The sequence below is a fragment of the Onthophagus taurus genome, chromosome 3 (genome assembly GCF_036711975.1).
Source record: "Onthophagus taurus isolate NC chromosome 3, IU_Otau_3.0, whole genome shotgun sequence".
Taxonomy (NCBI): domain Eukaryota; kingdom Metazoa; phylum Arthropoda; class Insecta; order Coleoptera; family Scarabaeidae; genus Onthophagus; species Onthophagus taurus.
In genome coordinates this window covers 27,831,989-27,850,008 of record NC_091968.1, presented here as the reverse complement: position 1 = coordinate 27,850,008, position 18,020 = coordinate 27,831,989, and the positions used below count along the sequence as shown (strand labels likewise).

General features: G+C 26.1%; 1 protein-coding gene across 1 annotated transcript in view; it reads left to right on the top strand.

Annotated features, from left to right (window-relative positions):
- The window catches only part of LOC111428759 (RNA-binding protein MEX3B), a 75,985-nt gene extending 60,708 nt beyond the window's left edge, over window positions 1-15,277 (top strand). The window contains exon 2 of the mRNA XM_023064427.2: window positions 9,136-15,277. Coding sequence (XP_022920195.1) covers window positions 9,136-10,148 — 1,013 coding nt within the window. The 3' untranslated portion in view covers window positions 10,149-15,277. The remainder of the gene's footprint in view (window positions 1-9,135) is intronic.
- The last annotated feature ends 2,743 nt before the right edge of the window (window positions 15,278-18,020 follow it).

Here is an 18,020-nt window from a genome sequence, read left to right as displayed (position 1 = left end):
GTGAAATTGTTACTAAAGTTTTTATAAAAAAGTTGTGGGGGATAAAATTGAGAGATCACCAAAATTTATGGGTTTTGGAGTTATAAAATATCGTAATTTCCATAAAAATTAATTTGGAACAATAAAATTTTCTGAAATAATAGTTAAAAGGGTGTAGATTTTGATAAAAAATGTTAAATTATTATTAAATTTTAAATAAAAAAGTTATAAGTGGTACAAATGAGTAATACCCAAAAATACGTTTATTTGAGTTTTAAAAGAATCGTAACTTTTAAAAAAATCGAATTGGAACTACGAAATTTCTAAGAATTATATTAAAAAGGGTATAGATTACAATGAAAAGGGTGAAATTGTTACTAAAGTTTTTATAAAAAAGTTGTGGGGGATAAAATTGAGAGATCACCAAAATTTATGGGTTTTGGAGTTATAAAATATCGTAATTTCTACAAAAATTAATTTGGAACAATAAAATTTTCTGAAATAATAGTTAAAAGGGTGTAGATTTTGATAAAAAATGTTAAATTATTATTAAATTTGAAATAAAAAAATTATAAGTGGTACAAATGAGTAATACCCAAAAATACGTTATTTGAGTTTTAAAAGAATCGTAACTTTTAAAAAAATCGAATTGGAACTACGAAATTTCTAAGAATTATATTAAAAAGGGTATAAATTGCAATGAAAAGGGTGAAATTGTTACTAAAGTTTTTATAAAAAAGTTCTGGGGGATAAAATTGAGAGATCACCAAAATTTATGGGTTTTGGAGTTATAAAATATCGTAATTTCTATAAAAATTAATTTGGAACAATAAAATTTTCTGAAATAATAGTTAAAAGGGTGTAGATTTTGATAAAAAATGTTAAATTATTATTAAATTTGAAATAAAAAAGTTATAAGTGGTACAAATGAGTAATACCCAAAAATACGTTATTTGAGTTTTAAAAGAATCGTAACTTTTAAAAAAATCGAATTGGAAGTACGAAATTTCTAAGAATTATGTTAAAAAGGGTATAGATTACAATGAAAAGGGTGAAATTGTTACTAAAGTTTTTATAAAAAAGTTCTGGGGGATAAAATTGAGAGATCACCAAAATTTATGGGTTTTGGAGTTATAAAATATCGTAATTTCTATAAAAATTAATTTGGAACTATAAAATTTTCTGAAATAATAGTTAAAGGGGTGTAGATTTCGATAAAAAATGTTAAATTATTATTAAATTTGAAATAAAAAAGTTATAAGTGGTACAAATGAGTAATACCCAAAAATACGTTATTTGAGTTTTAAAAGAATCGTAACTTTTAAAAAAATCGAAATGGAAGTACGAAATTTCTAAGAATTATATTAAAAAGGGTATAGATTACAATGAAAAGGGTGAAATTGTTACTAAAGTTTTTATAAAAAAGTTCTGGGGGATAAAATTGAGAGATCACCAAAATTTATGGGTTTTGGAGTTATAAAATATCGTAATTTCCATAAAAATTAATTTGGAACAATAAAATTTTCTGAAATAATAGTTAAAAGGGTGTAGATTTTGATAAAAAATGTTAAATTATTATTAAATTTGAAATAAAAAAGTTATAAGTGGTACAAATGAGTAATACCCAAAAATACGTTATTTGAGTTTTAAAAGAATCGTAACTTTTAAAAAAATCGAATTGGAAGTACGAAATTTCTAAGAATTACATTAAAAAGGGTATAGATTACAATGAAAAGGGTGAAATTGTTACTAAAGTTTTTATAAAAAAGTTGTGGGGGATAAAATAGAGAGATCACCAAAATTTATGCGTTTTGGAGTTATAAAATATCGTAATTTCCATAAAAATTAATTTGGAACTATAAAATTTTCTGAAATAATAGTTAAAAGGGTGTAGATTTTGATAAAAAATGTTAAATTATTATTAAATTTGAAATAAAAAAGTTATAAGTGGTACAAATGAGTAATACCCAAAAATACGTTATTTGAGTTTTAAAAGAATCGTAACTTTTAAAAAAATCGAATTGGAAGTACGAAATTTCTAAGAATTATATTAAAAAGGGTATAGATTACAATGAAAAGGGTGAAATTGTTACTAAAGTTTTTATAAAAAAGTTCTGGGGGATAAAATTGAGAGATTGCCAAAATTTATGGGTTTTGAAGTTATAAAATATCGTAATTTCTATACAAATTAATTTGGAACAATAAAATTTTCTGGAATAGTAGTTAAAAGGGTGTAGATTTTGATAAAAAATGTTATATTATTATTAAATTTGAAATAAAAAAGTTATAAGTGGTACAAATGAGTAATACCCAAAAATACGTTTATTTGAGTTTTAAAAGAATCGTAACTTTTAAAAAAATCGAATTGGAACTACGAAATTTCTATGAATTATGTTAAAAAGGGTATAGATTTTAATAAAAAATGTGAAATTGTTACTAAAGTTTTTATAAAAATGTTCCGGGGGATCAAATTGAGAGATGTCGAAATTTATCAAAAATTATGAGTTTTGGAGTTATGAAAAATCGTAGCTTCCATAAAAATTAATTTGGAGTAATAAAATTTTCTGAAATAATAGTTAAAGGGGTGTAGATTTTGATGAAAAATGTTAAATTATTATTAAATTTGAAATAAAAAAGTTATAAGTGTTAAAATTGAGTAATACCGAAAGAATACGTTATTTCAATTTAAAAAAGTTCATAATTTTTGAATAAATCGAATTGGAACCACGAATTGTCTAAGAATTATATTAAAAAGGATATAGATTTCAATAAAAAATGTGAAATTGTTGCTAAACTTGTTATAAAAAAGTTCTGGGGGTCAAATTGAGAGATGTCGAAAATCACTAAAAATTATGACTTTTGAAGTTATAAAAAATCATAGGTTCCACAAAAATTAATTTGGGATAATAAAATTTTCTGGAATAATAGCTAAAAGGGTATAGATTTTGATAAAAAATGTGAAATTGTTACTAAAATTGTTATAAAAAAGTTCTGGGAGATCAAATTGAGAGATGTCGAAAATAATCAAAAATTATGGATTTTGAGCTATAAAAAATCGAATCTTACATAAAAATTAATTTGGAATAATAAAATTTTCTGGAATAATAGTTAAAAGGGTGTAGATTTTGATGAAATATGCAAAATTATTATTAAATTTGAAATAAAAAAGTTATAAGTGGTAAAATTGAGTAATACCGAAAAAATACGTTATTTCAATTTAAAAAAGTTCATAATTTTTGAATAAATCGAATTGGAACCACGAATTTTCTAAGAATTGTTTTAAAAAGGATATAGATTTCAATAAAAAATGTGAAATTGTTGCTAAACTTGTTATAAAAAAGTTCTGGGGGATCAAATTGAGAGATGTCGAAAATCACTAAAAATTATGAGTTTTAAAGTTATAAAAAATCGTAGGTTCCATAAAAATTAATTTGGAGTAATAAAATTTTCTGGAATAATAGCTAAAAGGGTATAGATTTTGATAAAAAATGTGAAATTGTTACTAAAATTGTTATAAAAAAGTTCTGGGGGATCAAATTGAGAGATGTCGAAAATTATCAAAAATTATGAGTTTTGAAGTTATAAAAAATCGTCACTTCCATAAAAATTAATTTGGAATAATAACATTTTGAAGAATAGTGGTTAAAAGGGTGTAGATTTTGATGAAATTTGCAAAATTATTATTAAATTTGAAATAAAAAAGTTATAAGTGGTACAGTAGACTAATAACCAAAAATACGTTATTTCAATTTAAAAAATTCGTAACTTTGGAAAAAATCGAATTGGAACTAAGAAATTTCTAACAATTATACTTAACAGGATGTAGATTTCAATAAAAAATTTGAAATTGTTACTAAAATTGTTATAAAAAAGTTCTGGGGGATCAAATTGAAAGATGATTTCGATTTTTTTTTAAGTTACGATTCTTTTAAAACTGAAATAACACATTTTTGGGTATTACTCAATTTTGCCACTTATTTATTTCAAATTAAGTAAAGGAAAAAGACGGCTCGGGTGCGATGGCCAAGGATATATAAGAGAACAACCTTGGAGTTCTCAAGAATGGGAGAGATCTCTGGTACAGGTACAGGATTTATTACAAAGAAGTACCTCCAGGACACAAGAAGTAACAACAATAAAAATGAAACTTTGGTGTTATCGTACATTTTTGTAACCCGTATACTTAGAGCAAGTATTTAACGGTATGTTAAACAAGATTATGATACATTAACGCATTGCACATAGCCACACTTCGAATTTAACGTCTTCATATGGCGGCAGATTCAGTTCCATTATCGAGTCGACCGTTTTATTTATCGCTTTGCGGTTATTTAACGCCTCCGCGGTGCTACTTCGTATTTCTCTTTCAAGATCCGTTGACTTTAATGGACGGAAGACACGATCTCGAAGCGATTTGATGAACTTTTCATTATTATTTTGGAAAGTCTTTACCATTCTTGAGAGTCTCCGGAGTGTGCGAGAACGTTTGGTCGCCCTTCAACCTGCGCGAACAGGTCAGCGGCGTTCACCTTGTGCGAGGGCGCTCAACCAGCGTGCGAATGCACCGAAGACAACCTTCGACGACGGCGGCACCGAAGACAATCGAACTTGTCTGAAAATCCGAAGGTGATCTTCCAAAGATTTTCATTGCAAAAAAGCTCTCATTAAGAACCGATTATTCTCGAGTACGGTCCAAATAAGTTTAATAAAAAAATGTTTGAGTGTGCATTTCCCGTTGGAACAGTGACGAAAATGTCAACATGCTTGGAGTCTCTCCAAAGAACCTCGGTTGTTGTTCGATCGTCTCTGGCGTTGTCTCGTTCTACCGCGTTACAGAAATCCAGCCATCGACCGGGGTCTAGAAATAACTAGAAGACCAAGCAGCGGGTAAATGCCGCCCGGTCTAATAATAATGGTCCATCGTGGAACGTTTAGAATTGCGCCAACTTTGGATTCGTCCTCGTCTTCTTTGTACGCACTCGATCATTTCACGTCAATTCAATCTCTATTTTCGCTTCTAATTCAACCCCTGGTTAATTTAAATCCAATTTCATTGTCCTACTACTTTATAATACCTCCGTACTATTATCGTAAGAGGATTGTTAGCTAACTGGCTGGCAGTTATCGATTTGTTCGAGAATCGCTTCAATTATGTAGGGCATAGAATTTGTAACATCTGGACGAATCTATTATTTATTTGAGAAGATCTTTGGAAATTTAACCAAATTGGACAAAAATTAATGTGGGAAAAAAGATTTCTTCTTTAAAATGATGAGTAATAAAAAGTTGAAGAAAAAGAATCAAGAAGAAAATTGAAATATCTTTGTTGAGTTATTTATAATCTGGGTATTAAAATAAAGCTAAAACATTCCTTTTTAAATTAATGCATCAAAAATGTTGGGTTGAATTATAAATTTTTTTTGAAAAAACAAGGAGGAGTTTTTGCTTTCAACTTAACCCCAAAATATCAAAATACAGATAGAAATTTAAACTATCCCTGTTGGGTTATCTATGAAAATGAAGAAGTGATTTTGATCTCAAATTAAAGATAAAGATTTCTTCTTTAAAATGATGTATAAAACGTATTGGGTTAGCTTATAAAAAATTATAGATAAATAATCTTAACTTTATTGAAACGTCAAAATCAAAAAGAAACTTTAAATTTAAATCGCTGTGGATGGTTTATTTATGCAAATTATTTAACGATCTTGGTATTAAAATAAAGCTAAAACATTCCTTTTTAAATCAAAGCATCAAAAATGTTGGGTTATATTATAAAAATTTAAAAAAAAATTGAAAAAGAAACTAGACGTTTTTAATACGTCAAAATGAAAACTACTTTTTTGAGAAATTTCGTCAAAATTTTCCAACGTACACCAAGTTTTTAATACTTTATCTTAAAAAGCTTACTTTTAGCTTTATCTTGATATGGCACTCATTCGTTATTTCCCCCCATTACGATTTGTATGAATTTTTTAAGTTCAAAGTATTTTGAATGTTTATTAATACAAAATCATTTTTATCTTGATACAGATTTGTGATATAACTTTTAATAAAAAGTAGTTTTTTATTTAAAATACTTCAAAGAATTCAAAAATATATTCAAAATTTAAATTTAATCGATGTGGTTGAAGTTATAGTGTGTAAAATGAAAGTATCCCGAATTTGTGAGCTTTTTATGTTTGTTAGCACAAAATCATTTTTATCTCGAGAACGGTTCGTGATAAGACTTTTAATAAAGAGTACCTTTTTTATTTAAAATATTCCATACAATTCAAAAATGCATTCAAAATTGAAATCTAATCGATGTGGTAGAAGTTATAGGGCGTAAAATGAAAGTATCCCGAATTTGTGGGCTTTTTTTATGTTTGTTAGCACAAAATCATTTTTATCTCGAGAACGGTTCGTGATAAGACTTTTAATAAAGAGTACTTCTGTATTCAAAATACTCCAAAGAATTCAAAAATGTATTCAAAATTTAAATCTAATCGATATGGTTGAAGTTATAGGGCGTAAAATGAAAGTATCTCGAATTTGCGGGTTTTTTATGCTTGTTAACACAAAATCATTTTTATTTTGAGAACGGTTCGTGATACAGTTTTTAATTAAGAGTACTTTTTTATTTAAAATATTTCAGAGAATTCAAAAATGCATTCAAAATTTAAATCTAATCGGTATGGTAGAAGTTATAGGGCTTAAATGAAGGTATCCTGAATTTGTGGGCTTTTTTTATGTTTGTTAGCACAAAATCATTTTTATCTCGAGAACGGTTCGTGATAAGACTTTTAATAAAGAGTACTTTTGTATTCAAAATACTCTAAAGAATTCAAAAATGTATTCAAAATTGAAATATAATCGATGTGGTTGAAGTTATAGGGTGTAAAATGAAAGTATCCCGAATTTGCGGGTTTTTTATGCTTGTTAACACAAAATCATTTTTATTTTGAAAACGGTTCATGATACAGTTTTTAATAAAGAGTACTTTTTTATTTAAAATAGTCCAGAGAATTCAAAAATGCATTCAAAATTTAAATCTAATCGGTATGGTAGAAGTTATAGGGCTTAAATGAAGGTATCCTGAATTTTTGGAGTTTTTATGCTTGTTAACACAAAATCATTTTTATCTCGAGTACGGTTCGTGATACAACTTTTAATAAACAGTACTTTTTTATTTAAAATAGTCCAAAGAATTCTAAAATGTATTCAAAATTTAAATCTAATTGATGTGGTTGAAGTTATAGGACGTAAAATGAAAGTATCCCGAATTTGTGGGTTTTTTATGTTTGTTAGCACAAAATCATTTTTATCTCGAGAACGGTTCGTGATAAGACTTTTAATAAAGAGTACTTTTGTATTCAAAATACTCCAAAGAATTCAAAAATGCATACAAAATTTAAATCTAATCGATATGGTAGAAGTTATAGGGCTTAAATGAAGATATCTTGAATATGTGGGCTTTTTATGCTTGTTAACACAAAATCATTTTTATCTCGAGAATGGTTCGTGATACAACTTTTAATAAACAGTACTTTTTTATTTAAAACACTTCAAGGAATTAAAAAATGTATTCAAAATTTAAATTTAATCGATATGGTAGAAGTTATAGGGCTTAAATGAAGATATCTTGAATATGTGGGCTTTTTATGCTTGTTAACACAAAATCATTTTTATCTCGAGAATGGTTCGTGATACAACTTTTAATAAACAGTACCTTTTTATTTAAAATACTTCAAAGAATTCGAAAATGCATTCCAAATTTAAATTTAATCTATGTGATAGATATTATAGGGCTTAAATGAAGGTATCCTGAATTTATGGGGTTATTATGTTTGTTAGCACAAAATCATTGTTATCTTGAGAACGGTTTGTGATACAACTTTTAATAACGAGTACTTTTTTATTTAAAATAGTCCAAAGAATTTAAAAATGCATTCAAAATTTAAATTTAATCGATGCGGTAGAAGTTATAGGTTGTAAAATGAAAGTATCCCGAATTTGTGGGTTTTTTATGTTTGTTAGCACAAAATAATTTTTATCTCGAGAACGGTTCGTGATAAGACTTTTAATAAAGAGTACTTTTGTATTCAAAATACTCTAAAGAATTCAAAAATGTATTCAAAATTTAAATCTAATCGATGTGGTTGAAGTTATAGGGCTTAAACGAAGGTATCTCGAATTTATGGTGTTCGTATGTTTGTTAACACAAAATCATTTTTATCTTAAGAACGGTTTGTGATACAACTTTTAATAAAGAGTACCTTTTTTATTTAAAATAGTCCAAAGAATTCAAAAATGTATTCAAAATTTAAATCTAATCGATGTGGTAGAAGTTATAGGGCGTAAAATGAAAGTATCCCAAATTTGTGAGCTTTTTATGTTTGTTAGCACAAAATCATTTTTATCTCGAGAACGGTTCGTGATAAGACTTTTAATAAACAGTACTTTTGTATTCAAAATACTGCAAAGAATTCAAAAATGTATTCAAAATTTAAATCTAATCGATATGGTAGAAGTTATAGGGCTTAAATGAAGATATCTTGAATATGTGGGCTTTTTATGCTTGTTAACACAAAATCATTTTTATCTCGAGAATGGTTCGTGATACAACTTTTAATAAACAGTACTTTTTTATTTAAAATAGTCCAAAGAATTCAAAAATGTATTCAACATTTAAATCTAATCGATGTGGTTGAAGTTATAGGGTGTAAAATGAAAGTATCCCGAATTTGTGCGCTTTTTTTATGTTTGTTAGCACAAAATCATTTTTATCTCGAGAACGGTTCGTGATAAACTTTTTAATAAAGAGTACTTTTTTATTTATAATACTCCAAAGAATTCAAAAATGTATTCAAAATTTAAATCTAATCGATGTGGTTGAAGTTATAGGGCGTAAAATGAAAGTATCCCAAATTTGTGGGCTTTTTATGTTTGTTAGCACAAAATCATTTCTATCTCGAGAACGGTTTGTGATACAACTTTTAATAAGCAGTATTTTTTTATTTAAAATACTTCAAAGAATTCAAAAATGTATTCAAAATTAAAATTTAATTGATGTAGTTGATGATAGAGGCCGCTTAATTGATGTTATTTTCCATATTTTACATTTCTTGGAAGCTAATTGATTAAAAATTGTAACAATTTGTTTCTTTGTTTCAGGTTGTAAGATAAAAGCATTACGAGCAAAGACCAACACGTACATAAAAACCCCAGTAAGAGGTGAAGAGCCAGTGTTTGTAGTAACAGGTCGTAAAGAAGACGTAGCAAAAGCCAAACGTGAAATTCTGTCAGCGGCCGAACATTTTTCTCAAATCCGAGCATCGAGGAAGAATAATTTGGCCGGTTTGGGATCGGGAACGAGTACGCCTCCGGGTCCTCCGGCCAACATTCCGGGGCACGTAACCATTCAAGTGCGCGTCCCGTACCGCGTCGTCGGTTTAGTGGTAGGTCCAAAAGGTGCCACCATCAAACGAATTCAGCATCAAACCCACACTTACATCGTGACACCAAGCAGAGATAAAGAGCCCGTTTTCGAAGTGACCGGACTCCCAGAAAGCGTTGAAACCGCCAAAAGGGAAATCGAAGCCCACATCGCGATGCGAACGGGAAACGGAACATCGATTAATGGATTACCGGGTTTAGGCGGGATTGAAGATACGACTACTTCAGATATCTTGGGATCGTTGTACAAAAGTGGCTTAAATTCGCTTTTTAATTATTTGGATGGACCTTTGGATACATTTCCGATGACTTCATCGACAGGGAGTTCGGGGGCTTTTTCTAGTTCCGGTTCGATTTCTTCGAGTTCGTCAAGTTCCGGCGGAAGAGCCGATTTGGGGAACATTTGGAGTTCAAGTGATCGCGACGAAGGAATCGGGGAATCCCCGACGTACGACGCTAACAACGCGCTTTCAAGTATTTGGACGTATCCAACTGTTACTCAATCGAGACAAACGCCCCCGACGAGTACTTCTCCATCAGAACAATTATTAAACTCCTCGAAATGTTTGGTTTGTACCGAAGCGAAAGTGACCCATGCTTTGTTACCGTGCGGACATCATTATTTCTGCAGCGATTGCGCCAGCAGGGTTACCGAAATCCACGAAAATCCTTGCCCGGTTTGTTCGATCCCAGCTAGAAAAGCGGTCCGGATTTATTCGTCTAATGCTTAAATAATTTTTTTTTAAATTAAATAAATAAAATTAATGGAATAAATGAAAGCGACAAAAAAAAATTAAGCAAATTTAAACTCGACGACTCAATGGATCTCCTTTTTGATACCTACGTTTTAGTTTATTGAGGAAATTAACATAATAAAATTAATAAAATAAGAAGAATTAAAAATTAATACGAGATAAGAAGAGGATTATTACAATGGCGCATTCCTAAATTCAAAATTTTCAAAGATGTCAAGGTTAAGTGTACATAACGAGATATACAGGGTGGATCTTGGATTAACACACAGAACAACGAAGCTTTTATACGCTAGGGGTTTAAATACTAGTGAGTATTAGTAATGATAATAATAAGTCTAATACGAAAAGAAATGAATTGAATCCTTCTTAGTCATTTTTGTTAATTTTTAAATTATTATTATCGTTATGTTTTTTTTTGAATCGAGAGACGCCCTGTATATATGTTTTTTTATTATTTGATTTTTGTGTTATTGTAAAAATTCCCTGCGAGGTACCATCTCAGATAATAAATTAATAACAAAATGCCAGTGTTATAGTAATAAATAAGTAGATTTACTTTTATTGAACAAAAATATATATAATTTCCTTAATATTTTTTATTAAATCGCTATGATTATTATTATTATTACTAGGGCACGGAACTTTTGTAACAAAACGACACGATTTCCCCCCTCCACTCGTTCTCAGCAGAAAATTTCATACAAAAGTTGTTCTAAATTAAATTCTAAAACGATTTTTTCAATAAAAATATATATATAAAATTTTTTTTGAGGCTATGTTCTTAATTATTGATCAAATCAAAAATTTTTATTAACAACATTTGTTTAGAATTACTTCAGGAACAGTGTTTGTTAATACAATTTTTTGCTATCTTGAAATTTTAATTTCCCTCTGAATAGTATGCTATCAAAATTAATAATCTCGATAATTATCGTTTTTATCAAAAAATGTTTTAAATAAAACTTGTTTCAATTTCGATTTTGAATCAATTATCTTAATAACAAAATTTTACATCTCTATTAATTAAGCATCTAAGCGTAATTATGTATGAAAGTGGAAAAATTATTACTTTGAGGTTATCTCTTTAATTAATGATTAAATCAAAAAATTTTGTTAACAAAATTTGTTTAGAATTGTTTCAGGAACAATTTTTGTTAATAAAATTTTTTGCTAACTTGAAATTTTAATTTCCCACTGAATAGTATGGTACAAAAATTAATATTTTTGAGGTTATATCCTTATTGTTGATTTAATCAAAAAATGTTAACAAAATTTGTTTAGAATTACTTCAGAAACAGTATTTGTTAATACAATTTTTTGCTATCTTGAAATTTTAATTTCCCTCTGAATAGTATGCTATCAAAAGTAATTATCTCAATAATTATTGTTTTTATCAAAAAATTTTTTAAATAAAATTTGTTTCAATTTCGATTTTGAATCAATTATCTTAATAAAAAAATTTTACATCTCTATTAATTAAGCATCTAAGTGTAATTATATATAAAAATTCAAATATTATTATTTTAAGGTTATCTCCTTAATTATTGATTAAATCAAAAAATTTTGTTAACAAAATTTGTTTAGAATTATTTCAGGAACAATTTTTGTTAATAAAATTTTTTGCTAACTTGAAATTTTAATTTCCCACTGAACAGTATGGTACAAAAATTAATATTTTTGAGGTTATATCCTTATTGTTGATTTAATCAAAAAATGTTATTAACAAAAATTGTTTAGAATTACTTCAGGAACAGTGTTTGTTAATAAAATTTTTTGCTAACTTAAAATTTTAATTTCCCTCTGAATAGTATGCTATCAAAATTAATTATCTCAGTAATTATTGGTTTTATCAAAAAATGTTTTAAATAAAATTTGTTTCAATTTCGATTTTGAACCAATTATCTTAATAAATTTTTTTTACATCTCTATTAATTAAGCATCTAAGTATAATTATGTATAAAAACGGAAAAATTATTATTTTGAGGTTATCTCCTTAATTATTGATTAAATCAAAAAATTTTGTTAACAAAATTTGTTTAGAATTGTTTCAGGAACAATTTTTGTTAATAAAATTTTTTGCTAACTTGAAATTTTAATTTCCCACTGAACAGTATGGTACAAAAATTAATATTTTTGAGGTTATATCTTTATTGTTAATTAATCAAAAAATTTTGTTAACAAAATTTGTTTAGAATTACTTCAGGAACAGTGTTTGTTAATAAAATTTTTTGCTAACTTAAAATTTTAATTTCCCTGTGAATAGTATGCTATCAAAATTAATTATCTCAATAATTATTGGTTTTATCAAAAAATGTTTTAAATAAAATTTGTTTCAATTTCGATTTTGAACCAATTATCTTAATAAAAAAATTTTACATCTCTATTAATTAAGCATCTAAGTGTAATTATGTATAAAAGTGGAAAAATTATTATTTTGAGGTTATCTCTTTAATTATTGATTAAATCAAAAAAAATTGTTGACAAAGTTTGTTTAGAATTGTTTCAGGAACAATTTTTGTTAAAACAATTTTTTTCTAACTTGAAATTTTAATTTCCCACTGAACAGTATGCTGTTTTTTAATTAGAACGAGTGGAGGGGGGAAATCGTTTTGTTACAAAAGTTCCGTGCCCTAATTATTACATTTAGAGGTGAGGAAAATGCAAAAAAATATTAAATCGTCGATATTAAAAAGAAGACAATTTATTAACTATTATGATTATAAAATAATATATTATTGTAGTGCAGGATTTTTTATGATTTTTTTTAAGAACAAGACGACTTATACTTATTAATAATAATTATTTTTTTACGTTTCGGTTTCGTGTCAAGATTTTTTTCGGATTACAAATAAATCGAATGAGTTGTGCATAAAAATATGATATTCTTATTGCCTCAGCTGTGTAAGTAATATTAATATTATTATTGATAATTTAAAGGATCAACTTAAAACGAGAAATTAACGCGGATTAAAATTCATTAATAAAAGTGGGGGCTTATTGGCTGTGATATGAACTGCCACTTAAAAAAAATTACTTTTTGGTGTCGCACATCGACTTTTTTCTTTTCTTAATTAACCAAGAAAAAATTAATTAATTAAAACGAACACACGATCGATTAAAAAATCTTAAATAAATAATAATTGCATACATATCCTTTTTATTGTTGTTACTGACTGCGCTATTTTTAATATAAATAAAATATTGTTCTTTGTTCTTTAAAAATGTGATGTACTAAGTACGATATATAACGATATATAGTGTATTATTCTTGTAATAAATAATTAAATAGTAATAATAATAATAATATAGTTTATAAGTTCGATGAAGGTGGAAAGATGGAAAAAAGATCACGTGTGAATTTAATTAAAGGATTAAAAAGATTTTTTTTTGTTTGGGAGAAAACAAAGTCGATGATGCCTCACTATAACCAAAAAATTAAAAAGCTAATAAGAGAAAATTATTAAATATTTTTCTACATTATAAAACATCTCCCCCAAAAAAATCCGCAAAAATTGTGCCTCTGCTTATTTAAATGATTTATTTCAAAAATTAAATTAAATATTAAAAGAGAGAGATAGAGAGACGAATCCGTAGCGAATACATTTAGGTTTGTTTAAATAAAAAAAAAATAATTGGCGCAGACGTCACTATTCCCCTCCTCAAGCTTAAAAAGCCCTTTATTATTATTATTTTTTTTTTCTTAACTTACAATTAGAAACTTAGAAGTCTTGTTTATTTATTTAATTATTTTTTTTTTTAAATATTTTAGTTTAAGTGCTTAAAAAAAACGTTTTATTAAGATATGAACAAGAGAAGAGAGATAGAAAGAAAGAAAGAGAGATGTTATTCATTTTTTATATATTTTATAGGATAAATAAATAGGTATAATAACTATATTATGATATATTTTGTGAGTGACTTTTTTTCGTATACTATTACTATTACTATTACTATCAAATTTTTTTTTGTCCTACGTATTTTATTTTTATTTTTTTTTGTATAGATTTACTTATTACTAGCGAAAAAAAAATAAAAATAATTCAAAAAAAGAAATGATACAAGGTGTTTAAAACCTGTATATTTAGGGTCTGCGCCAGTTGCCTTATTATTTTTTAATATAATTCTTTAAATATTATTTTTTAAATATTATTCTTTAAATATTATTTTTTAAAATATTATCTTTTCACCAGGACGACTTTGTTTTTTAATTTTATACGTAACGGTGTACATAGATTTGTTGTTTACTAGCTATATTATTATAAATAACACGATTATTTTATTTTTTTACATATATATTTTTGTGAGAAAATATTTAACTGATGATGACTCTATTATTTACGTTACTGAGCTATTTTTTTTTTTATTAAGGATTAGTACAAGGTTTCGCGAGCATTTTTTTTATAAAGAGAGAAAAAAAATAATTAAAAAAAATATAATTTAAAACAAAAAAAAAAAAAACGGACCTCGAAATAACTAAATAAATAAATAATTAATAAATTAAAAAGAAATAAATACGTCGAGGACTATCACCATTTACATTTTTTTTACTCGAAGAGATAGTTTAATGAAAATAGTATTTTTGATTATTATTATATTATATTCTATATTATATTTATATTAATATTTTATGTTTTTTTGAGAAATGAACCCAGTTGTATTGTATTATTATTTTCTTTTATTATTATTATTTTTTTTTTTGATATAGTTACTACAAAAAAAAAGTGTTCTCTAATAATTTCTTTCAGTTATTTCTATTTCACGATTTCTGTGTGATTTTTATTTTTTTTTTTTTAATTTTTTTTGTACTCGAAACACTCGGGATTTTTTTACTGTTTAGTAACTATTTTTTTGAAGCCCATAAAGTCCTGGGAAGTCGCCGGTTTTAGTTAATAAGAATTAAAAGCGAGTAAAGGACTGCTTAAAGACTACTCTATTTTTTTGTTTTATTTTTATTTTTTAAATAATTTAAAGAAAACGAAACGAAAAAAAAAAAATTAACCGAGACTTTACCAGGACAATGAGCGAGTTTAGTTTATATTATATCCTTTTTTATATGACTTTACTACCAAATATTGCTATATAATAAACAAAAAAATCAGTTTATATTTTTATTTTGTTTTATTTTTTTTTTAATATTGTTTTCCTTTGTTTAATTAATTTAATAAGGGTAAGTAATTATTATTTCATTTTTTTTATAACATTTTTTGTGTTGTATAATCTTAAAATTAGGCAAAATAGAATCTTTGAAATTTAATAAAGTGCTGCTTTACACTAATAACCAATAAATTTAAAAAAATTTTATAGAAAGCCTTATAACTTCGTACAATATAACTTATATATTCTTCTATAATGCTATAAAGTTTCATTTCTTAATTCCAAACTGTCTCGGAGAAATAAATTTTTTCTTAACTTAATTTTTAAGAAACATCAAATTCATACTTACAATTTATAAATTTCTTTGTGAACAATTCGTTCAACTTGGAAACTTTAAATTTGGTACAACCTAACCCCAAACATTCTTTTATAACCTCAAAAAGTTTCATTTCTCAATTCCAAAGAATGTCGGAGAAATAAATTTTTTCTTAACTTCATTTTTAAGAAACATTAAATTCATACTTACAATTCATAAAATTTTTTCTAAATAATTCATTCAACTTGGAAACTTTAAATTTGGTACAACTTAACCTCAAACATTCTTTTATAACCTCAAAAAGTTTCATTTCTCAATTCCAAACCATTTCAGAGAAATAGATTTTTTCTTAACTTCATCTTTAAAAAACATCAAATTCATACTTACAATTTATAACATTTTTTTTAAACAATTCGTTCAACTTGGAAACTTTAAATTTGCTACAACCTAACCTCAAACATTCTTTTATAACCTCAAAAAGTTTCATTTCTCAATTCCAACGAATGTCGGAGAAATAAATTTTTTCTTAACTTCATTTTTAAAAAACATTAAACTCATACTTACAATTCATAAAATTTTTTCTAAATAATTCATTCAACTTGGAAACTTTAAATTTGCTACAACCTAACCTCAAACATTCTTTTATAACCTCAAAAAGTTTCATTTCTCAATTCCAAACCATTTCAGAGAAATAAATTTTTTCTTAACTTCATCTTTAAAAAACATCAAATTCATACTTACAATTTATAACATTTTTTTTAAACAATTCGTTCAACTTGGAAACTTTAAATTTGGTACAACCTAACCTCAAACATTCTTTTATAACCTCAAAAAGTTTCATTTCTCAATTCCAAACCATTTCAGAGAAATACATTTTTTCTTGACTTCAATTTTAAAACACATCAAATTTATACGTACAATTTATAAAATTTATTTAAAAAAATTCGTTCAACCTAGAAACTTTAAATTTGGTACAACCTAACCTTAAACATTCTTTTATAACCTCAACAAGTTTCATTTCTCAATTCCAAACCATTTCGCAGAAATAAACTTTTTCTTGACATCATCTTTAAAAAACATCAAATTCATACTTATAATTTATAACATTTTTTTTAAACAATTCGTTCAACTTGGAAACTTTAAATTTGGTACAACCTAACCTAACACATTCTTTTATAACCTCAAAAAGTTTCATTTCTCAATTCCAAACCATTTCAGATATATAAATTTTTTCTTCATTTCATTTTTAAGAAACATCAAATTCATACTTGCAATTTATGAACTTCTTTGAAAACAATTCGTTCAACTTGGAAACTTTAAATTTGGTACAACTTAACCTCAAACATTCTTTTATAACCTCAAAAAGTTTCATTTCTCAATTCCAAACCATTTCAGAGAAATAAATTTTTTCTTAATTTCATCTTTAAAAAACATCAAATTCATACTTACAATTTATAACATTTTTTTTAAACAATTCGTTCAACTTGGAAACTTTAAATTTGGTACAACCTAACCTCAAACATTCTTTTATAACCTCAAAAAGTTTCATTTCTCAATTCCAAAGAATGTCGGAGAAATAAATTTTTTCTTAACTTCATTTTTAAGAAACATTAAATTCATACTTACAATTCATAAAATTTTTTCTAAATAATTCATTCAACTTGGAAACTTTAAATTTGGTACAACCTAACCTCAAAGATTCTTTTATAACCTCAAAAAGTTTCATTTCTCAATTTCAAACCGTTTCGGAGAAAACAATTTTTTCTTGACTTCATTTTTAAGAAACATCAAATTCATGCTTACAATTTATACAATTTATCGTAAAAAATTCGTTTAACCTGGAAACTTTAAATTTGGTACAACCTAACCTCAAACATTCTTTTATAACCTCAAAAAGTTTCGTTTCTCAATTCCAAACCGTTTCGGAGAACACAATTTTTTCTTGACTTCATTTTTAAGACACATCAAATTCATACTTACGATTTATAAAATTTGTTGCAAAAAATTCGTTCAACCTAGAAACTTTAAATTTGGTACAACCTAACCTCAAACATTCTTTTATAACCTCAAAAAGTTTCATTTCTCAATTCCAAACTGTCTCGGAGAAATAAATTTTTTCTTAACTTAATTTTTAAGATACATCAAATTCATACTTACAATTTATAAATTTCTTTGTGAACAATTCGTTCAACTTGGAAACTTTAAATTTAGTACAACCTAACCTCAAACATTCTTTTATAACCCCAAAAAGTTTCATTTCTCAATTCCAAACCATTTCATAGAAATAAACTTTTTTTTGATATCATCTTTAAAAAACATTCAAATTTATATTTACAATTTATAAAATTTATTTCACAAAATTCATTCAACCTAGAAACTTTAAATTTGGTACAACCTAACCTCAATCATTCTTCTATAACCTCAAAAAGTTTTGTTTG